The following is a 24,699-nucleotide window of genomic DNA, read 5'->3' as shown; positions in this document are numbered from 1 at the left end:
CAGCTATTTATTACAATTACTTGAATTTGCTCCTACCCATAATCATTTTGTATTTGAGAAATCACATTTTTTGCAAACAGCAGGCATGGCTATGGGGGCATCATTTGCTCCATCTTATGCTATTATTTTCATGCGATTGTTTGAAAATTTATTCATCTACAACAACAGTTTTTCTTCTCAGCACGTGATGGTCTTTAGATGTTATATAAATGATTTAATATTTATTTGCAGGGGTGAAGAGAGTCAATTTTAAAAGTTTATGGAAGATTTACATTTGAATGCATGTGGGATACAATTTACATATAGAACTCATAAGGAAATTATGCAGTTTTTGGGCATTTAATTTTTTTGTGGGGGTAGATGAGAAGGTTGGTTTTAAGCCTTATTTCAAGGAAACAGCAGTTAATAACTTTTTAAGTGCAGATAGTATTCACCCACCCCACTTGATTATTTCTCTACCGTATGGAAAATACAAGCATATTAGCAGCAATACTTCTGACAAGACACAGTTAGATAGTGAGTTTATTAAAGTTATGAACAAATTGTTAATAGGGTGTATGGAGCAAGGATTTTAAAGGACGCTGAGATGAAAGCAAGGAATATTCACATTGTAAATAGTTCACATTCAAAAGGTAGAAGACAAGTTGGTAGGGGGGATTGTATGAGAGAGAACGGATGAGTCATCGGAAGAGAGCTTGTTTTTTGTTAACAAGTTTTCCCCTTTCAGTGATGTTCTTAAGGAAGTGGTGTACAGGATTTGGCCAATCATAAGACAGAATGAAAGTGTGGGCAGTATTTTTCCAGAAAAAAATATTTTTTTCTCAAAGGAGATTTAGGTTAAAATGCTGTTAAAGATGAAGACCAGGAATATTATTAATTATAAAACTTTAAGGTCTAGAGGCTTGAATTGAGAGTTGGATTTAAATGTGTAGTTTTTTAAAACAGCACACTACTCTGTCTCTTATGCATTCATCTCTCCTTTTTTGTAATTTCAGTTTAAAAACATAGTGCATTGTATAAATAATGTTTGTATATTCAACATATTGTACTTATGCATTCAGGATGGTGATTTTTTAGTGATATAAAATAATTTTCATTGCTATTAAACATAGCTTGCTATTAAACAAGTTTAATACAGATTTAAAGTTAAAAAAATACATCATGCTTGCATTTCATGGTGTAATGAATGGTGTCTATCTAAAAGTTGTATAGTTTAGGATGGTTCATCAATTCACTGTGTTAATTAATGTCAAACAATATGAAGTAAAACACCTGTGCCTTCTGGATTAATGCCAAAATGCCCAAAAATAAGGAATGTAATTGAAGGCTGAGAGGTGTATAGGCAAAACAATGGCAACGATGAAATAAAAATCCGTTTATTTAGAACAAAACACAATGTAAGTGCTTTCACAGTGTATGCCACTGCTTCTTCATACGTATAACACTGACATCAAAAGCTGCCATTTAAATACTTTAATTAAACTGGTGTCCAAATAAGGAGGAGTCTAATTGAAGAACTCTTTCTTAAACACATATGCAAAAAGCGCTCTATGACTAAAATAATATCTAAACATATAAAAACCCATGTAAAAACACTAATATAGAAAATACTAAGCCTAATAAATATAATACAATAATATAATATAAATAAATAATACTGTTTTCAAAAGTCAAAGTAAACTGTCAGTTAATTTCTAAGTGGTCTGGCTTGTGATATAGGTTTTATAGGGACTTTGTCATTAAGTCCCTTACCTCCATTAGCCCTTAATCTAACAATCCACTTAGTCTCATTTACTTCTGTTCTATTCTTGATGTCCCAACAAAAAAACAAGTAATCTCCATGGTATCCCCGAAGTCTCAAAACAACCCACTAAAGTGTAGTGGGTCCAAAAACAAAACTGTGTAAGAAACTTCTCTGTGTGGAAGATTTTCAGTCCATATATTTCTAGTTAATCACTGTATATTAATCAGATCAGACAATGGTAGTAGAAGTAGCGAATGTAAACTTGTCTTAAGTCAAAACAAAACAAAACAAAAAGTGTTGTGTCGTTCGGCTTTTCCCGGTTAGGAGTCGCCACAGCAGAACTCCGGTCCGCTAATGACTGGCAGTAGATTTTTACGTACCGAGTTGCCGGCTCTGATGCACAACCTTCAATGAAGGTACGCCCATTCACGCATGTCTCCACACAGGAGATGCTCTAGCTGAGAATCGAACAGGACAACGTCTTACTGTGAGGCGACAATGCTACCGCAGCAAAAGTAATAATAGAAGATATATGCAAAATGTATATGTATATATTTATATATATTTTTGATTGCCAAATGAACTAAGGTTGATATATTTCCAGCCATGTAGTATATTGTTTGGATAAAATCACGGACTTAATAATCTACTTAATAATTTGGTTAAATAAGAGGTACCACATCATTATATAATTTTATTTAAAATACATAAGGGTTATATATTATTATTATGACAGCTACTAAGTAGGGCAGGACCAGCTCGAATGTCACACTGATGGGGGAAGGGATGTGAATTTAACATGTGTACCAATAACACTTTGTTTTACAGCACAATAAACCACTCCCTTGCCTGATAAAAAGTAAATATATATATATATATATATATATATATATATATATATACATATATATATTTAGAAAGCTTGTGAGGAAATTATTACTCTATTTTTGTTTTACTTGGATCGCTTGTCTGTGTACTTAATAAAGGATTTTCGACTGGAAACAGACTGCCTGCCTTGCTTGGATTACTTTCGAATACTTAGTAATACTGTACAATTATATACTTTCTATTATTACTTTTTGTTTTGTTTTGTTTTGAGGTAAGACAAGTTTACGTTCACTATTCTACTACCCTTGTCTGATCTGATTAATATACAGTGATTAACTAGAAACATATGGACTGAAAATCTTCCACACAGAGAAGTTTCTTTAACTGTTTTATTCTTGATGTCCCCTAACCTATTGCTAACCTTAGAGTTTTCTACCATAAAAAATGTAAATGTATGAGAGGCTGAAGTGTTCATGACATGTTTGGCTAATGCATTTGCTGTAACCTGTTACTGGATATCATACAAATGTTCCCTGATCCTAAACTTAAACTTTCCATCCATTTTACCTACATAGAATACCATGCAGATTTCACAATAAGCAAGATAAACCAGATATTCAGTATCACATGTTCATTCTGCATTAAACTAAAAATTCTCTTAACACTTCTACATACTGGCAAAAGTTACAGTTGTTACATGGGTTGACCCCCTTACTCGCTTCTTTATTTGTACTTCTAGGGTAACATAACGGCCTCTTAATATTGGTCATATTTTTATACATGAAAGATGGTTGTATATCTACTACTTTCCTGATTTCAGGGTCTGCTGCCAATATAGACCAATATTTCTTATAAATATCGGTGGCCATTTGCACATTGTTACCATATTTGACAGGCATCCTGTGTCGAATACTTTTTCGCCTGTACGTATTACGACTCACTGCATTCCTGTCTTCTTCTGCCCTATCTGAAAAATAAGGTCTCCCTGTCATTGGTCTGCAATCCTTAACTTGATTTAATATTGTGTTTATCTTATCCTTATTATAACCTCTCTATATAAACCTATGTTCCAAATGCAGTATCTCCTCTTCAAAATCATTTTGTTCAGCACACAACCTGGATAGCCTCATTCCTTGACCTCTCACTACATTATTAAATACATGCTGTGGGTGCATACTGGTTCTATATAAGTAATTATTCCTATAGCATTCTTTTCTGAAGATCTCTGTAGTCACCTTCCTTTCTTCTGTGACGTTAATGGTTACGTCCAGGAAATCTATACTTTTAGGAGAGTGTTTCATGGTAAATTTCAGAAATGTGGATGAATGGTTAAGATATTCAAAACATTGTAACAATTGCTCCTGAGAACCTTCCCAAATAAAAACGAGGTCATCCACAAAACCCCTGCAAAATTTAACATATGCTTTAAAGAGACCTTCTATGATATATTCCTGCTCCCACACAGCCATGACTATATTTGCGTAGCTGTTGGCACACGAAGTGCCCATGGCTACTCCATCTACTTGGAGATATAACTGGTTATCAAACATGAAAACATTGTTTTCTAATACAACTTCCATCTGTAATGCTATCATATCTCTCTTAACTGCACTGAAACATAGGTGTTTTTCTAAATAATTCTGTGACATGGCTATACCTTGATGATTCGGAATTACAGTAAATAAGGATTGGACATCTAATGTGATCATAACATTTCCCCATAAATTCTTACCAGTATTATAATATTGATGTAAGTCCATTAAAAACTGTTTAGAGTCTCTTAAGATAAACTGGTTTTGGTCTACCAATGGTCTTAAGACTTTCTCAAGATATATAGACACGGGTTCAGTACACCATCCTTTTCCTGAGACAATGGGTCTAATAAGTGGATCTAAAGGGTTTTTATGGACCTTAGGAATGCCTTGCATAATAGTTATTAATGGATCCTCTATTATAAAGTATTGGTATAACTCAAAATCTAAGACTCTCATTGCTAGGCTTTCTTGTAAAGTAGTCTTAATTCTTCTCACTAGTCTGTGTACCTTATTATAAACAGTTTTCCTATACGAGATGTCATCATTTAACATATTGTTCATTTTACTAATATAAAAAACTCTATCCATGACTACTATCGGTCTGCCGTTGGATTGCTGGTGCTCTGGTCATATTTACTTTTTAATCTTGTTCTGCTTCTCAACCTGTCCCTGCCTCTGGAGGCCTTCACGGCTATGAGTAAAGGGTAATTCAGATTTAACTGTCTCTTCCCTTCCTGTATAGATGCCGTTGTATTCACTCTTGTGGGTAGGAAGTTAATGACCTCTGCTGGCAATTGCATGGTAGAGCCTACAGGAGTCTTTCATCTGGCCCCAAGTAACTCCTCTTTAGAATGATTTGAAACATTTATCTGCAAAGGATTCCCTTTTTTTGCTGGAATTTGTATGTGTGGTTCAGTTTCTGCTTCTGTAGCTGCTGTGCGATCTCTGTTGGCAGATGTCCAATCCTTATTTACTGTAATTCCGAATCATCAAGGTATAGCCATGTTACAGAATTATTTAGAAAAACACCTATGTTTCAGTGCAGTTAAGAGAGATATGATAGCATTACTGATGGAAGTTGTATTAGAAAACAATGTTTTCATGTTTGATAACCAGTTATATCTCCAAGTAGCTGGAGTAGCCATGGGCACTTTGTGTGCCGGCAGCTACGCAAATATAGTCATGGCTGTGTGGGAGCAGGAATATATCATAGAAGGTCTCTTTAAAGCATATGTCAAATTTTGCAGGGGTTTTGTGGATGACCTCTTTTTTTTGGGGGGGGGGAAGTTTCTCAGGAGCAATTGTTACAATGTTTTGAATATCTTAACTATTCATCCATATTTCTGAAATTTACCATGAAACACTCTCCTAAAAGTATAGATTTCCTGGACGTAACCATTAACGTCACAGAAGAAAGGAAGGTGACTACAGAGATCTTCAGAAAAGAACGCTATAGGAATAATTACTTATATAGAACCAGTATGCACCCACAGCATGTATTTAATAATGTAGTGAGAGGTCAAGGAATGAGGCTATCCAGGTTGTGTGCTGAACAAAAAGATTTTGAAGAGGAGATACTGCATTTAGAACATAGGTTTATACAGAGAGGCTATAATAAGGATAAGATAAACACAATATTAAATCAAGTTAAGGATTGCAGACCAATGACAGGGAGACCTTATTTTTCAGATAGGGCAGAAGAAGACAGGAATGCAGTGAGTCGTAATAAGTATGGGCGAAAAAGTATACGACACAGGATGCCTGTCAAATATGGTAACAATGTGCAAATGGCCACCCATATTTATAAGAAATATTGGTCTATATTGGCAGCAGACCCTGAAATCAGGAAAGTAGTAGGTGCACAACCATCTTTCATGTATAAAAATATGACCAATATTAAGAGGCCGTTATGTTACCCTAGAAGTACAAATAAAGAAGCGAGTAAGGGGGTCAACCATGTAACAACTGTAACTTTTGCCAGTATGTAGAAGTGTTAAGAGAATTTTTTGGTTTAATGCAGAAGGAACATGTGATACTGAACATCTGGTTTATCTTGCTTATTGTGAAATCTGCATGGCATTCTATGTAGGTAAAATGGATAGAAAGTTTAAGTTTAGGATCAGGGAACATTTGTATGATATCCAGAAACAGGTTACAACAAATGCATTAGCCAAACATGTCATGAACACTTCAGCCTCTCATACATTTACATTTGTTATGGTAGAAAACACTAAGGTTAGCAATAGGTTAGGGGACATCAAGAATAGAACAGAAGTAAATGAGACTAAGTGGATTGTTAGATTAAGGGCTGATGGAGGTAAGGGACTTAATGACAAAGTCCCTATAAAACCTATATCACAAGCCAGACCACTTAGAAATTAACTGACAGTTTACTTTGACTTTTGAAACAGTATTATTTATTTATATTATATTATTGTATTATATTTATTAGGCTTAGTATTTTCTATATTAGTGTTTTTACATGGGTTTTTATGTTTAGATATTATTTTAGTCATAGAGCGCTTTTTGCATATGTATTTAAGAAAGAGTTCTTCAATTAGACACCTCCTTATTTGGACACCAGTTTAATTAAAGTATTTAAATTGCAGCTTTTGATGTCAGTGTTATATGTCTGAAGAAGCAATGGGATGCACTGTGAAAGCACTTACGTTGTGTTTTGTTCTAAATAAACAGATTTTTATTTCATTGTTGCCATTGTCTTGCCTATACACCTCTCAGCCTTCAATTAATGTAAATCAATGTTAACTATGTAATTGAAAGGATTATATAAGAATTCTATCCATTTGATGTAATTATTCCCTGGAAGGCACTACAGCCTAGGTACTAGGAGCATCAGTAAACTATTTGGATAGTGTGACTCATGGCTCTGGAGTGTGTTTTTTCTTCAATTTGCTGCTATGGCAGGTTTTGGTGTGTTCAGGGAAAAAAGCTTCAAGTATTGCAAAAAATTTTAGGATGAATAATTTTACAATATTTAAAAATAATACAAAAGAAAAATTCCGGTTTAAAAAATTATACCAAATTAGACATAATATACAAATATTGGTTAAGAATAGATACAAGCTATATGAAAATGATTTAATATTTAGAGAACGTTTAGCCAATTTATGGAATAATTAAAAGTAAGTTAGTATACTGCAAAAAGGAACTGCAATATGAATTGAGAAGAAAGCAGACTTAACATTTTTAGAAAGAAAGCCATGGCAGAGAAATTGATAGACGTTAGGAAGTGAGTGAAGAAGGGTGAGTAAGGAGATGTAAGGTATGAATAGGTATTTGTTCACATTTAGGGATATAATTTATCCTGGTGCTAAGCAAGATCAGAGTCAGCTTTTGGCTATGAAGTCTTACAGAATTGCTTTGAAGGATGAGAGAGAAGGTATTGATCTGATGGATACAGGTAAGGAGTTCCAGGCCTAAGCGTCCTAGTAAGAGTACAGACAATGCCCAGCAGATTCGATAGGTTTGTGGATAGGTGGAAGTTTTTGGTCATTGGATCACAATGACTGATTGGTAACATAGTTGTGTAGAATGTTATTTAGTGCTGGACAAGCAGATGGATGCTGGATAAGTTTATAGGTGGCAAGAAGCTATGTGTATGTTTCTGATGAGGTAGTTCAAACTAATTTAGGTGGGTTCTTTGTTATGGCATTGTTCAGGCTTTGATTTTTGTGATGCCAAGGTTAGCAAGGATTGGAGTACCACACCATAAAGAAGTGAGAGGAAGAGATAAGTAGTGGCAAGTCTAGCTTTAGTTGCATTGTTGAGAAATGTTTTGGCTCTATAAAGTATCCCTAATTTTTGATGAGTTTTTCTTATGCAATTTTTTAATGCAGGTCAAATTTAAGATTATGGTCTACTGTTATCCTTAATAATTTGCTATGAGACATTACTTCAATGGCTGTATTATCAAGAAATAGGACTTTAAATTTTGTTTTTTCCGTTAGACAGGGATTTGGGGAAAAAAGTAGCGGTTTGTTTTTTTAAGGGTTGACCATGAGTTATGAGTTACAAAACCATGTTTCAGTGGCTGTTAAGGCTTCCTGAGCAATTTTCTGGAGGTGTGCCATGTTGCCAGATGTGCAAATGAGTGTGGAGTCATCTGCGTATTGTATTAGGGAGGCCTGTTGTGTAGATGTGTGGATGGTGTTGGTGAGAATGTTAAAGAGGACAGGACCAAGGATAGAGCCTTTTGGTACATCGGTGGAGACTGGGAGGTATGGAGAGAGGGTGGAGCACCATTTTATTGACTGACACCTATTGGATAGGTAGCTTTTGAACCATAGAAGGGTGAGTTGAAAGAGACCTAATGAGGACATTTGAAGTAGAAGTTATCTGTGAGAAATTGTGTCAAAGGCTTTGGCCAAGCCTAGAAATCAGGAGGAGACTAGTTTCCCGTTGTCTCTAGCTTTATTGACAGTATCTATGTAGGTTAGAAGTGCAGTGTTATTACTGTGGGAAGGAGAGAAGCTATGTTATGTAATGGGATAGGAGCTCTTTCTGCAGGAGATAGTTTAGCAGTTATTTTTTAATACATTTTTTAAGTATTTTGGAGAGGGGGGATAAGATTGCCATAGGTCTAAATTTAGTAATATCCTTTGAATTTCCTCCTTTGTGCAGAGGGATAAGGTGTGACTTTTTCTAGACAGAAGGAATATGGAATTCCTACTTATAAAGATTGAGACAGGATAGGCAATGATATCAATTGCTATTTCAACTTATTACAGCCAAGTGCACCTCCAGGTAATTCTGCTGTTACTTGCTACTGATGTCTCCAGGTATCAAATATTGCTTGTTCATATTTGCATTAATAATTACAAAGTCATGCTACATAGAAAGTATCAGAAGATTTCATCTTACTTAAAGCATACATGATGGCAAACACAATTGGATTGATATCTGACCTCTGTCTAATGCAGCTGAAGAGATATTAAAGATTATTTGTATACTTTTTAGTTGTATTGTAATATTTTCATATTTCTCTAAATATCTCAACATTCCGGTAACAAATACAGAACTGGATAGCTTCATATGAAAGCTCACAACTGCAGGAAGAAAATCCTGCTGGCAGGCGTGTCTTAATTCAATGGTTACTGAGATATCATAAACTGTTTATACAACATTACAGAATTAATATTCACTGTCTTTATTTTGTCTTATAAAATCCAGTTTAAAGCATCACATAGAATGAATGGCACTAATGTAAAGATTAATTTATCCAGAATAGTTTGCCATTTATCGTTTTCTAGTAACACTTATGGGTCTAAAGATCTGAATATTTGTTTGAACTGTAAAGTGATACCTTCATTTTTTAAAGGCTCAAGCCACAACTACTGGGTGTTAAAAGTACACACTCAAAAGAGCTGTACTGAAGGGAATGAGTTAAGTTACTTGCTTGGAAGGTCATCAGCTGAAGCAGAGCATGGTTTGAGTTTTAATGGACAACAACATGATTCTCTTATTAAATGCTCAACTTCTTTGTCCTTTTTCTCCCTGTTTACTATCCCTGCTATGAATAAACAATGATACAGCATTTAAAATAGTTTACATTGACTGTTTCACTCCACTAGAAGAGTACTTTACTGTACTGGGGTGGTTTCACTTTCAAAAAACTGTCACACCCTGAAAAAGCTTGCTGCAGTCTCCAATTGATTGATGTCATCAAGGCCACTGATTACAGATAGTTTTCTGCCCAATTCCCTCCTTATACTGACATCAACATGAACATCCTAAAAACCCACCCATGCTGTGATGTCACAGCCCCCTGGTCTTTCCCCTACCCATACAGAAAGTAAAGACTAGAACAAGAAAACAGTATATGAGTCGTCTCCTACTGTGAGCTGTCAACCACAGCAGGTAACAGATCAAATTACCCTTAAGACTCTGACAGTTAGGGAAGTTAGGTGTGAAGGGGGATGGGAGATGAGTCAAAGTAGTACAATCCAATCTTCACAAAAGACTGCAGCTTAGCCATTCTAAAAAGAAGCAGCAGTAAAAAGCACTTTGGAAGTCTGTTAAGTGGCATTTGCACTGTTTGTGTTTTAAGTAGTCACTGAACACCATGAAATGTTACTTAAAACTAATTGACTGAAAGACAGCAGTGTATGCATGTAAAATAAATGCAGTGACAGGAGCCTGAGGAAGAAAGAGGCCTGCATAATGTAATTTTTTACAGAAAAGCACTGCATTGAGGGATATCTAGAGGCAGACTAAACAATCAGAATTATTTCAAAATGCCAGACCCCATGTGGTCAGACTCAAAAATTACATATAAAAATATTAAAAAAAACGGTAAATTGTCCCAGAGTGGTGTTAAAATGTAGGAAACATCAAACTATGATGAAATAAACATGTGTTTTGAGTCTGTAGTTGTGGTTCTCCTTTAAGAGTAGTTTTAGGGAAACGTTAGGTTTTCCTTCGACATAAGGGTGACTGTATTAAGGTTCAGAAAGGAATGTTCTGATTTCGCTAAGCAATACTTTTTAGCAGTTTCCCCTTCCCTTGCAGAAGGTAAAGAGTGATAGGCTTAGCTGTTATAGTTAGGCTGAAGAGCAGAGGACCTAGATTTTAAATGCTCTTTTTTGGGGGGGGGGGTTGTATGCTTGGACATTCATCCAGGTTAGTTACAGCCTCCTCCTCTTATGCAATGGAGATGCTGGGAGTGGACCCTTGTTTGCATAAGTTTAACCAGTCAAGAGGCAGAAGGCTTATTTTCAGCAAGTAGGAAGGCAAAACGCATACAGAACTAAATAAATGAATAAATAAATAAAAGATGAAGCTGTTGCAAAGCATTTGTGGAATTAGAGTTAAAATCTTATGGTATTTTGCAGATAATTGCCACAGTAGCATGCCATTAAAAAATGTCAAATTTATAAAACTGTTGTCTTTTGCACCAGCCAAAATTGTCAGCAAAAGTGGCATGAATTGCATATTCAAGAAGACTGTCAGTAGTAAAGGTGCTGGTGTGTGGTTTTCTGGCAAACCACAGGGTAATGCTACTCAATGCTAGAAGTCTAAACCTCAAAATGCACTCCTTCGAGGTACTCCTTAAAATGGAGAACATCGACATCTGTGCAGTGACAGAGACCTGGTTTAAGGCTCCAGAGAGCACCCCTGCATTACCAAGCTATAATTCATACCACACCTTTCGGCCACCTAACCTGGACTGAAACACTAAAGGCGGAGGCGTTTCCATATTCATTAAGGATATCCACACCTCCAGGCTAGTTGCTCAGCATAATGCATTCGAGATTATCCAAGTGCAACTAACTCTGGGCAAGACTGCAATCCAAATTGTAGCTTGCTACAGATCCCCATTCCTCATTTCTTGATACACTGGAAAATATTAGAGTACAACCCAACACCCTAATAATGGTTGGTTTCAAGTACCCCACCATTAACTGTGAAAACTACTCATGTACAGACTCTTTTGCTCAACGTTTTCTGGAATTCATAAATTCCAATGCCTTGGATCAACTTATCCACACCCCCACCAGGGGCAGCAGTATCCTACACCTGATCATTACCAACTTGGGTGACTGGTGTTCCACACCAGAGGTCAATTCCTCATTGGTCAGATCTGACCACAAACTAATCACCCTAGACATCCACATCCCACCCCCACCCCCATTAGGGAAACCACTGTAAAAAATTTCTCCAAAGCCAACTTCACGCTTCTTAACACAGAAGAGGCAAATTTCACGACACCCATGCAGACGGACAGTCGACACCCATGCAGTCGGACAATATACAAATGCACTTTATAAGCACTTACATGAGTGCATGGATTGTGCTATCCCTAACAGAACCAAGATGCTATCCTCCAAAAAAAGGAAACCAATCTGGTGGTGCCCTGTTATAAACAAACTCTATAACAGAAGAAAAACTGTTGCAAAAAAGAGTAAAATCCCATGATTGGAGGAACTCCCTGGTCAGCCTCAGTAAGAAGCTGAGATCCGTCGAAAAATCCTCCAAAGCTAGTTATAAAAACAAAATCACCACTGTTTCTAAAGACAACCAGAAAGCATTCTATAGCTATGCCAAGAATCTCAATGGCAATACTTAGATCTGCTCTGATTACAGTACAATGCCACTAAATATACAGAACCAACTGATATTGCCACCATCCTGGCAGATAGGTTCAGTGCTAACGTTACCCCCCTCTCACTCCCTAAAGTGCCCATCTCTATAGCAGAAGAATGCAAAGTTCCTGTAATCATGGCTGCACAGATAAAACCATACTCTCCAAAGCCAAGAACACAGCATCCATGGGACCTGACAATATCCCAGCCTGTGTTCTACACGAACTACAGAATGAACTGGCACCCCACCTAAGTACCATGTTCAATCATAGCCTCACCTCAGGCTTTGTGCCCACAGTGACGGTTATCCCACTCCACAAAGGGGGAGCCACCATGGACCCCGGGAACTACCGCCCCATTAGCCTGATGACCCTGGTCTGCAAGGCCATGGAACATATTATCATGTAACTTATAAACAAAGACATTGGTATTCTCGAAACGCTGGACCCCACCCAGTTCGGGTTTGTAAAAGGCAAATCATGTCTCCTAAACCTGATAGACTTCTTTGAAGCAGTCACCAAAGCTGTAGACGAGGCTATGGTGGTTTACACAGCCTATCTAGATCTCGCCAAGGCTTTTGACACCACTCCCCAGTCTGGATTTATAGATAAACTCACTAAACTAGGTATAAATCCCTATGTCACAAGATGGGTTACCAACTGGCTCACTGACAGAACCCACACTGTGAAAGTAGCAGACTCCAAATCCAACTTCAGACCAGTGACAAGTGGAGTACCACAGGGTTCAGTCCTGGGTCCTCTCCTGTTTTGTATCTACTTTTCTGAAGTACAGGCTAACACAGAAGGTCTTTGGTTAACTAAATTCGCAGATGACTGCAAACTAGGAGCCATAATTGAAACTCCTAACGATGTGGACATCCTACAAAAGGGCCTCACTGAGACAGATGCCTGGTGTCAAAGCCATGGTCTCAAGCTCAATGCCAAAAAGTGCATTGTCATCCCCTTTGGTAAAAACTCTGTACCCATGAACAACCACATAGGTAGTAGTCCTCATAACACCGAAAGTGTAATGATAACTTGGGACACAGGTGGACAGTAGTCTCTCCTTTGATAATCACATCGCCACAGTAGTCAGGAAATCCTTCTACATAGCACACCTCATCACAAAAGGTTTCTCATCCAGGAAAAAAGAGGTCATTGCTCCCCTCTACTCGTCACTCATTAGACCCATTATAGAGTACAATGCCCCTTTTTGTTTGTACCTCACAAGACATCTACAACAACTGGAAAGGCTGCAGAAATACCTCACAAAGAGGATTACCAGACTCAAACAGATGCCCTTTGCAGACTGTATCAAAAAACTCCAGCTTTATTCCGTTACATATCACCTGCTCAGAAGCAATCTCTGCCTAACATACAAAGCTGTGTCAAACCCAAAGCTGTTGGACATACTCCACTTAAAGAAATCCCAAGCCCTCTGAGCTAAATGCTCTAGGGACCTAAACCTTGTCACCACAACAAACAGAACATGCTGGAGGGATAGACGCCTGTCCCAGAGACTTCCCATACTCTGGAACAAACTACCTAATTATATCAAATAAAGCTCCTGATTAGCACTCTTCAAGAAAAATCTTGATGATTGAATGGGAAATAGGAAATTCACCCCGTGGATCACTTCTGTGGCTCTGTTCGACAGGGGCACAGGAAAATAATTTTCTTGGGTGGTGAAAGCCAGGGTACCTTTTTGGCTAGGCTTATATAGGCCCTATGACCAATAGCCTAGTACCTATCTATGAACCTGTGACTGAAGTCACTAAATAATAGCATACATTGCGTTTCATTCATGTCCCTTAGAAGAATGCATGCTAGCCCAAATACTCCTGTTACTCTAGCAACCTTAGTCTATAAGAGCAATATTTAAAATCTGTCCCTCGTTTGGGGCCGTTACCCCCCCCCCCAACATTATTTTAGTCTTTGTCCGGAATTCTTACGAGGTGTACATTACTGCAGTGCAAGCCGTGGAAAACAAGTACTCTGGAAAATGTTCAGTTAGACCCAGCACGTACTCGTAAAGTTTTTATATGTGGTCTTGGAAATACGATTTTTCAAAAGTCCACCTGTTGAATAAAGGAAGGCGCAATTTAAGTGCCATTATCTACGACTATAAACTCTCGCCCTGTTCCAAGAAAAGTGAAACAGATGCTTTATTTACATATTTTGTATGATACGAGAAGCGATACGGAAATAGGTGGTGATATTTTGAATGAACCTAATAGGCTGTTTAGAAATGTACAGGTTTCACATAGTACCACAGACGTGATCAGTACCTTCACGACGGAGCTAGTGCAAAACGATGCAGCTCCGTTTCAGGTCTAAAATCGATCGCTCGATCAGTGTAGTGTTTTGTGTTTGCTGTTTTATCCTTCTTGTATTGTATAAGCTCAGGCAGGAGTTCCTGACACAGAATGAAACTTACGAGACACCTAACAACACTTTGTCCTTGCACAGCAGCAGTGTGGTCTTCTTGGAGGCTGATAGCACCTTTCCTCCACAGCCTCTGACAATAGCTGCTGTGGAGTCTGCAGCTCGCAGCTACAAGAATCGAACGGTTTACTTCCTCCTCAGAGGTTTAACAAACAGGTCCTGTCTGTTGGACAGCTCCAAATACCCTGGTCTCAATATTCTTACATCCTTGCAAAACGTGAAAATTCTGACTTTGGATCCAGAACTCGTATTAGATGGCACCCCTCTTCTCTCGTGGTATAAAAAGGTAAGTAGTTGTTCGATATAGTAACATTAGTCCTCCATTCCATCAGCTTCTATCACTAATACATTGCCCGGTCCTAAACCAGCAATATTCCAAGGGCTTTAGCATTATTAATATGATCACTTTTTTATGGTGACCCCAAAAGGCGCAAAGGTCAGACAAGGGCGTAAAAGGCAAACAGTTTCTTCAAAAGCTGACTAAACCTGGTTCCACAGGTTATACAAGCATAACTATCCTTCTTAAAGTGATGAATGCAATCATTAGTGAATTAATGTTATATATGCATGAATCAATGTCTGATTAGTATACCCTATGTATCTCAGATTGCTGAGAACTATATACTAATCAAGTAACCTGGCTTACCCGGTTGTCGAATTGTCGCTTCTCATGCCCCCTCCAACTTTGTCAAGTTTTTTTTGAAGCTCTTACTTTGATTTTCTGATTTCCTTGAAGTCATTGTGAAGACTAATCTGATTTTAATGAATACCTTTCGGACACAGTTTGACAGATGGTAGTTGGCAATACTGTGTGCCAGTCTGCTCCTAGGATTGTCACTATTAGAAGCTGGCAGCGTTTCTCTTTAATCGTAGAAATACATCCATACATTTACAGCATTTTTTGTCTAGGCACCCCGGCAGTAAATTATGTCGCTGTGGTCAGAAACGTTTAGTAGCATCATAGTTCCGAACATCGATTTTTGGTGGCTGTAGATGGCACTGATGAGACTGCCCACATACCTCTGTAATGTACAGATTTTCACAGACTGTCCATATTTCTGCCTCACATTTTTGTTTCGTTTTTCTTAAAATTTTGGTTTAAGTTTCATACCTGTCAACTGTACAGATTTTTGCAGAATGTCCAAATTTTTACTTCATATTTTTGGTCCGCTTTTCATAAAATTGTGGTTTTACTGGCAAATTAGTGGCAAATCATTAACGACTGAAGTTAGACAATAGTGACAGGCATTTGAGTTTCACACTTCATACCCTTCAGAAAATGTATACCAATGTAAAACGTGTTATTCTGTCAACTTTCTAAGTTTCTAAGAACAATTTTTAACAATTGCCCCAATTTGGGGCCTTTTTCCCACTTTTACTTAGGGCTTTGTCGAGATTTCTTGCTCTAAGAGGTTGAGAGGTATGCCCGGCAGAGTATTCAAAACAACACATTCAAAACTGGAGTAGAAATAAAAAGTTTGCATAATAAAAGAACAATATACTTTTATATGGGCTTGCACACAATACCAAAGACATTATTTGTAGCTAAATTAAAAATGTAAAAAAGGGATACAAAAATAGTCAAGGCTTTAACCAAGGAATACCAAGACTTCTTAAATCATAAAGTTGTTATTGCCTTAGAAAAGGTAAAGCTGCAAACATATGGAGCATAGGCAATAATACAATATGCCTTCATAGATTAGCAAACAGGTCAAAATCATTTCTAGATAATTCATAATAATAAAAATATATCTATTGGTATACAAAGAACTTATAAAAAGTCCCCATAAAGAGAAAAGTTTCTTTCAGCTTTTCAGAAATTTCTTTAACAAAATAATTAGTTTTGGAAAGGGAGTAATTGATGGGGTGCGACTAGATTTATTTTTAAATTGTCTCAAGATTTGAAAAATTTAATAAAGTCCATGACAATATGTAAAATTGAAGATCAGGTTAAACACAAAAGAAAATAACTACAGGTTTTGATGGCATTATCCAATACATTTATAATGATTGCCCAAAATATAATACAGTTATTGACAAATAATAATTAAATTCAGCCTTCATGGATAAGTCCCTTAATCTCACCAACATTACAAGAATCCTGATTTATGTTCTTCACATAGGTCCATTTCATTACTTAATATTGATTATAAAATATGTATGTCTATTTCATCAAATGGGGTAGAAAGTATTCTTTCTCACATAATAGTTAAAGATCAAACCAGTTTTATAACAAAATATCAAACACAAGACCACGTAAAAAGAATTATTACATTAACATGATGAGCTAATTGTAACCAATACAGATTAGCCATTATTCATTTAGATTTAGAAAAAGCCATTGACCGAATACATTGAATATGTGTATTTGGAATATTACAAAACATGTGGCTTCTTTGATTAATTTGTAAAATTATTAAAGCAATCATTTACAAACATTAAATCTTATGTTAAAATAGGCAGTTTTATGTCACAATCAACTAATACTATGAAAGCGACAAACTGGGTATGTCTTTTATTCCAATTGTTATTTGCCATCTGTATAGACACTTTTGCTAATTATATTAGAGCGATTATAGAAATCTAGGGTTTTAACATCCCAAACTATTATTATTATTATTATTGTTATTAATGTTCTTATTACAAGATCCAATTATTTACTTTATGTAAATAGATAATCCAAAACAGCAACTTTTTACACTTAAATGAAATAAACAAAATGTTGCGACTTAAAAGTTATCCTAGCTTAAGATACTGATATAGTGTGCCCAATAACTACCCTAAAATAATGCAAGCATTTCCTTTAACACAAAAATTTAAATAAAATTTTCTTCTCCTCTGTGATTAAATTAAGATGAACTAAAATGTTTGAATTCCTGTGATTTTGTATATAATACAAACTTTGTCACTGATACCAAATAAACACTCCCAAATAAGCCTTAATAACGTTATTGTGATATTTCTTTGGTCTATAGACAAACTCATGGTTGCACTCAGTAATCATATCAGATCATAGGAAAAGAGAAGGAATTGTCTACCCAGCCTTGAATCTTATTCAGTAGCTGCAATACTTAAGCTTACTGGATAGATTTCTCATATGAAACTAAATAGAAAACTCTATATAAATTAATCTTTTATTAGTCTAAATTAATGACACCTTCTAAAACTTTAACTGTTCTTTAAAATGAAATGTGGATTTTGAACAGATACATTAATTGTTATACAATAAATTCAACAAATTCTAATTACACATGCAATTTGTTGAAAATCCTTAGATATTTATAGATTATCATCTTTAAAACTGGGTTTCAATGACTTTTGCACTGATTCAAACAAATGCACACTTTTGAGATGGTTTAATATGAATGGGTATTGGATCAAAATATTAAACAAATTATGTTAGTTAAAAATCAAGGAATATCAGAAAAAAGAGAGGTAATCACATCCATCATTATCCAAGTATTTCACTTTGATCATATCTTTGAAAATAGAATTACTGTATGATTATCTCTATCTAGGTTATATAAATTCATTCTAACAAATGCTTCAAAGGTAAACAAAAGTTATTGAAACTATTTACATCAAATAAACTTTTCTAATCATAATGAAGATAATAAAAAATAATAACACTAATAATCTTAAATCTGTTAAAATGGCAGCTCTATTGTCTTGCAAAACCATTTCATGGAAGCTTTTTCACAGAGCCTTTATTATTTATTTATTGCATTTGATTACTTGGAAAGTCTAGGCAGTAAGAACCCCTTTTCAACAGAGGCCCAGGGAGAAAAGCTCCCACTGACAAATATATGCATGTGTAGGATATGTAAAGGACTGGATTCCAAAAGAGTTGCTCTCATTATAAGCCTGTCCTGATTCTGAAATACTTGCTCTCAGTGTAACCAACTTACTTTGGTGTAAGGCCTGTCTATAAACAGGCTTACTATGGTGATCAGATTCCAAAAGACTGCTCTCAGTCTAAGTAATAACTTACCCTGACAGCAAGTCTTTTGGAGTCAGGTCCACAGTATGCAGAGGTAGCAAACATGTCTGCTAAGACAAATGGAATGAAATAAAATTCACTCTTACATACAATTTACAGGTCTGCATTCACATTGCAATCTGCAGTATACTATTTCACTCTCATTACACTGTATAAGATTATTAAAAGGTTTAAAATGCTATTATTGCTAAATGGTTTTGCTGTTGATAAGCAATATGTTGGAAGTGTGACAACTTAGTACAGGTATATTGGCAGCATATCAACATATATTGTATATCTGTGAAATAATGAGTGTATATTACTTAAAAATTCAATTGATTTCAAAAGCATTATGGTCTAATATTTGTAGCATAGCTAATTCATTGATTCTATTCAATATTGCATTCCCAGATGCATACTAAGATCTTAAAGCCCCTTATTATGGGTATTTTATGAATAGCTAGGAAAGTTATTACTAAAAGCTGGAAGGATAATAACCACATTTTCATGATTTCCTAAATATAGCCGCTGCAGTCTGCCAAAAAGAAACTGAAGGAAGTAAACTGATAGTGCTTATCATTGCTCCATGTTATAAATATTGCAAATCTTATTAGAGAAATATGCAAAGGAATTTTTGGGTTAGCTTGGAATTGGAAGTGTATACTATACTATGTAATAATTAAATCCTATGGAGAAAATCGATATATGTGCAGTAACAGAAACCTGGTTTAAGGCTCCAGAGAGCACCCCAGCACTACCAGGCTATAACTCATACCATACATTTCGGCCACAAAACCTGGACCGAAATACAAAAGGTGGGAGTATCCATATTAATCAGGGATACCCACACCTCCAGGTTAGTGGCACAGCACGATGCTTCAGAGATCATCCACGTGCAACTAACAATGGGCAAAACTGCTATTCAAATTATAGCTTGCTACAGATCACCCACCATGTCCCAGGACCCCCACTCCGCAATCCTGGAAACACTGGGAAACATAAAGGTCCTACTAAACACCCTGATACTGGGTGATTTCAATTACCCAAACATTAACTGGGAGAACTACTCAAGTACAAACTCCCTTGCCCAACATTTCCTAGAATTTATAAACTCAAATGCCCTGGATCAACTGGTCAACACCCCTACCAGAGGTGACAACATATTGCCCCTGGTCATCGCCAACATAGGCGACCGGTGTTCCACACCGGAGGTCAACCCTCACTGGTTAGATCTGACCATAAACAAATCACTCTGGATATCCACATTCCTCCCCACCCCTGGTCAAAGAAACCACCATGAAAAACTTTTCAAAAGCAAACTTCATGTTACTTAAGACCGAGGTGGGAAGTTTCAAAGCCCCCATGCTAAAGGATAACGCTGTCCAAGCTGCAAAATCCTCTACTAATGCACTCTATGGGCACCTACAAGAATGCATAGATCATGCTATCCCAAACAAAACCAAGATTCACTCCTCCAAGAAAATGAAACCAGTCTGGTGGACACCTGCCATAAACAAGCTATACAATAGAAGGAGGAAACTAGTATAAAAAAAGAGTAAAATCCCAAGAAGGGAAGACATCCCTGATCAGTATCAGCAAGAAACTATGTTCCCTCATAAAATAATCCAAGGCTAGCTTTGAAAGAAAAATTGCCAAGGACTCCAAAGATAACCACAAGGCATTCTTTAGCTATGTCAAGAATCTAAGTGGCAATTCTCAGATCTGCTCGGAGGTAGTGCAGAATGGCAAAAACTACACTGAACTGACCGATATAGCCAACATCCTGGCAGACAGATTCAGTGCAAACTTCACCCCCTCCACTCACCCCCAAAAGGGCCCATAACTATACCAGAAGAAATGTAGTGCCCCTGAAATCACAGAAACCCAGGTTAAAACAGCCCTCTCCAAAGCCAAAAACACAGCATCAATGGGACCGGACGGTGTCCCAGGCTGCGACCTACACAAGCTCAAATATGAACTAACCCCTCACCTAAACACACTGTTTAAACTCAGCCTCTCCACAGGCTACATGCCTACAGAGTGGCGCACAGCAATGGTTATTCCGCTCTACAAAGGTGGAGCCACAACGGACCCCAGGAACTATTGCCCTATAAGCCTGTCTAGCTTGGTCTGCAAAGCTATGGAGTGCATCATCATGGATCTCATTAACAGAGACATTGGAAACCTCCAAACACTGGACCCTACCCAGTTTGGCTTTGTTAATGGCAGATCGTATCTCCTAAACCTGGTGGACTTCTTTGAGACAGTTACCAAGGCTATAGACGAGGAAAAGGTGGTCTACACAGTCAACCTAGACCTCGCAAAGGCCTTTGACACCATTCCCCACTCAGGTATTATAGACAAGCTCACCAGCCTGAACATAAACCCCTACATCACGAGATGGGTTGCCAACTAGCTCACAGACAGAACCCACATGGTAAGAGTTGCAGGAGCTAGGTCTGTCTCTAAACCTGTTACAAGTGGCATTCCCCCAGGGCTCAGTCTTAGCACCCCTCCTATTCGGCATATACTTTTCAGAAGTACAGGCAAGCACAGGAGGACTATGGCTGACCAAGTTCACAGGTGACTGCAAACTAGGGGCTATAATTGACTCTCCAGCTGACACAGACATCCTACAAAAGGGTCTCACTGAGACAGATACCTGGTGTCAAAACCATGGCCTCAAGCTAAATGCCAAAAAGTGCATAGTCATCTCCTTTGGAAAAAAAGTACCCACAAACTACCACATAGGTGGTAGCCCCAAAATACATAAGATGTAATAAGGGATCTGGGGACCCAAGTAGATAGTAACCTCTCCTTTGATAATCACATTGCCAAAGTGGTTAGAAAATCCTTCTATGTGGCCCACCTAATCACAAAAGGGTTTGCATCCATATCGAAAGAGGTCATTGGGCCCCTCTACACAACACTCATCAGACCCATCATAGAGTACAATGCCCCATTTGGGATGTACCTTACAAGACACCTGCAACAACTGGAAAGACCACAGAAGTACCTCACCAAGAGGATCACTGGCCTCAAGCAGATGCCCTATGCAGCTCAACTGAAGAAACTCCAGCTGTACTCAGTTGCATACTGCCTACTTAGAGGTGATCTCTGCCTGACATACAAGGCCATGTCCAACCCAGAATTGATGGACATGCTCCACCTAAAGAAAACCATATCCCCTCAAGCCACATGCTCCAGGGATCTAAACCTCACCACAACAATAAATAGGACGTGCTGGAGGGATAGATTCCTGTCCCAGAGACTTCCCATGCTTTGGAACAAGATTCCAATCTACATTAGGCAGAGCTCCTCACTAACCCTCTTCAAGAGAAACCTTGATGAGTGGATGGGAAACAGAAAGTTTACCCCAGGGATCACTTCAATGGCTGTGCTGGACAGAGGCACAGGGAGCTAATCTAAGGGAGCGACAAAAGCCAACACATTCTGGCTAGGCTTATAAATGCTTTCGGGCAGATAGCCTAGTACCTACCTATGAACCTATGACCCTATAATATATGAGAAATGCAAGAAATTGTGCATATGCATATTTGTAAATAAAAAGTGCTGTTTATGCTATTTGTAAGTTATTATATTTGCTAGTATACTTTTTTGATAATAAACGTTATTTCAAAAGTCAATGCACAGAAATGCAGAAAAGAGACGCAAACATGAAAAACATTATTTGATAAGAGTCTGAACTATAGATTTGGTCACTGCAGGACCAGGTAGGTGATCCTCTGTAGAAAAGCAGAATTATCATGCTTCAGATTTTCAGAGTAATACGTGAGACTGCAGAAGTATTATAAGTTTAAGGACTAATGTATGCAGGTAGGTTTTGTGAAGCAGTGTGTCTTAAGGGTAAACCTGAGTTGACTGCATGTAGTCAGGCTTCTCTGTGTGACTGATAGTATGGCTATAGTGGTGCACGCATATATGCACCCACATAGGGATACTATGTGATATGACAGTCAAATATGGTTTCTTATAAAGTTGTAAATCTACCTCTAGAAAAGCTGTAATGCAGCAATCCAGTGCATATTTGTCTAAACACTGTGGAAGTGTATATGTATGTAAAGTGCAGGACAATGTTTCATGTTTAGAATTTTATACTTTTTTATTTGTTTTGTTACCTGATAAACCCACTATGTACAAATACACAAGGGCCTGTTTCCATAGGGTGACCTGGGTACCTGTCTGGGAACACTAGTGTTTGTCACTAGCCAGCTGTTTAGCACTGAGAACAGCTGAAAAAATACCATCATACTGCCATTATGACACGATGGCTAGACTTGGAGAAGAGTGAGAAGGTGAGTGTTGCATTATCCACATGTTCTCTCTTTTCTCTGCCAATGTGCAGTCTCAGAATATATATATATATATATATATATGTATATATATATGTATATATATATATATATATATATATATATACAACCACAACCTCTTTTTCCCATTTTCCACATGGGGTCGGGGTTTCACTTCATCAGTGACAATAATCTAGAATGAAGGTTCTCACTTTTGCAACCCTGGGAGGTTTGCTGTTTGGACTACCTCTCAAAGCTTTAAATGTTTTGTGTTCCAGTCATCATTTGCCTTGGTTATTCAAAGTGGGTCTGCACTGCCTGGATACCTGTAGCTGGGAGTCACTCTGTAGATAAATGAAGTCTAAGGGATTCAAACCTAGAACTGCAGGATAGAGCTTGTTTACATCTCACAGACTTACTCCTGTATGCTAGATAAATGCCACACAGGAGCACATTGCCAAAACCCTTTTGTGATAGATAGCAACATTTTTTTGTGCAACACATGCATATGATGTCCATGCCTTAGGGCATGTGCAACACATGCATATGATGTCCATGCCTGAGGGCATGTGTGACACATGCATATGATGTCCATGCCTTAGGGCATGTGCAACACATGCATATGATGTCCATGCCTTAGGGCATGTGCAACACATGCATATGATGTCCATGCCTTAGGGCATGTGCAACACATGCATATGATGTCCATGCCTTAGGGCATGTGCAACACATGCATATGATGTCCATGCCTTAGGGCATGTGCAACACATGCATATGATGTCCATGCCTTAGGGCATGTGCAACACATGAATATGATGTCAATGTCTTAGGGAATGTGCAACACATGCATATGATGTCCATGTCTTAGGGCATGTGCAACACATGCATATGATGTCCATGCCTTAGGGCATGTACTGTAAACATGCACATTTTCTTCATAGCCACGTACTGACAAAACTTGCAACGATACTATCAAGGCATACACTAAAATGGCAGAATATAATAATAAGGGAGTACCAGGTCTATAGATTTATGATTTAATCCCAGTGTGTCTGGCCATTGGTCTACAGTATAACTTGACGTTTCATATGAAGTGCTTTTTTAAAATCTGTAAGTTGTAGCTGCTTTAGTTGCATTTAAAAGTAGAATTTTCTGCATGAAGATAATCCTTTTATTTTACTGTTTTTCCTTTCTAGTGATTCATATCTGCCTGCTCTCAAGCAGTTTTTATTCTCTCTAGGAATCTTATCACGTATTGCAGTTTCTGACTTTATATGTTTGTTCATGTATTCATCTTTTGTAATTTTGCATGTCAGTATCCTATCCCTTTGGTTCTGCTACATTGTGAAAATAAAATGTAAGTGTTAGTCTTTCATAGTACAGTGCTTTAATGCATTTTTGCATGCTGTTGAATTTTTTTCTAGGGTACTATACCCTGTTATCACACACTAAGATTGGTCTAATTAAACCTATGTGGAAGGATAGCATAATTTTAGATGCTGTGATAGCTATAAATCTAACTAGACTCACAATGATTTTTCTAGTTTTCATGCAGATTCAAATGATATAAAACCAAAAGTCAGATTATTCTCTATCCAGCCAAGCTGTCTATACTGATGGCTTTTATCAGTGTTCCACTTGACTCCATTTATATAATAAAGTGACTTTTATTTCATTAACCTCCAGTTATTTAAAGTCTGTAAGGTCCTCACTACGAAGAGGCTGCCCGAGCAAAATCTAGCTAATTGAAACAA

At 37.3% G+C, this 24,699-nt stretch overlaps 1 protein-coding gene across 2 annotated transcripts in view; it reads left to right on the top strand.

Annotated features, from left to right (window-relative positions):
- LOC122811985 (alpha-1,4-N-acetylglucosaminyltransferase-like) overlaps positions 1 to 24,699 on the top strand; it is a 567,882-nt gene that overhangs the window by 225,581 nt on the left and 317,602 nt on the right. The window contains exon 1 of one of the 2 annotated variants that reach the window (XM_044084191.1): positions 14,460 to 14,939. The exons of the other annotated variant lie outside the window; for it this stretch is intronic. Within the exon in view, the coding sequence (XP_043940126.1) occupies positions 14,523 to 14,939 (417 nt within the window). The 5' untranslated portion in view covers positions 14,460 to 14,522. Of the gene's footprint in view, positions 1 to 14,459; positions 14,940 to 24,699 lie in introns of those variants that run through there. 2 annotated transcript variants of the gene reach the window in all.

This window comes from Protopterus annectens, chromosome 9.part0, assembly GCF_019279795.1.
Source record: "Protopterus annectens isolate FY-2018-M chromosome 9.part0, PAN1.0, whole genome shotgun sequence".
Classification (NCBI taxonomy): domain Eukaryota; kingdom Metazoa; phylum Chordata; order Ceratodontiformes; family Protopteridae; genus Protopterus; species Protopterus annectens.
This window is presented reverse-complemented; position numbering and strand designations above follow the sequence as displayed.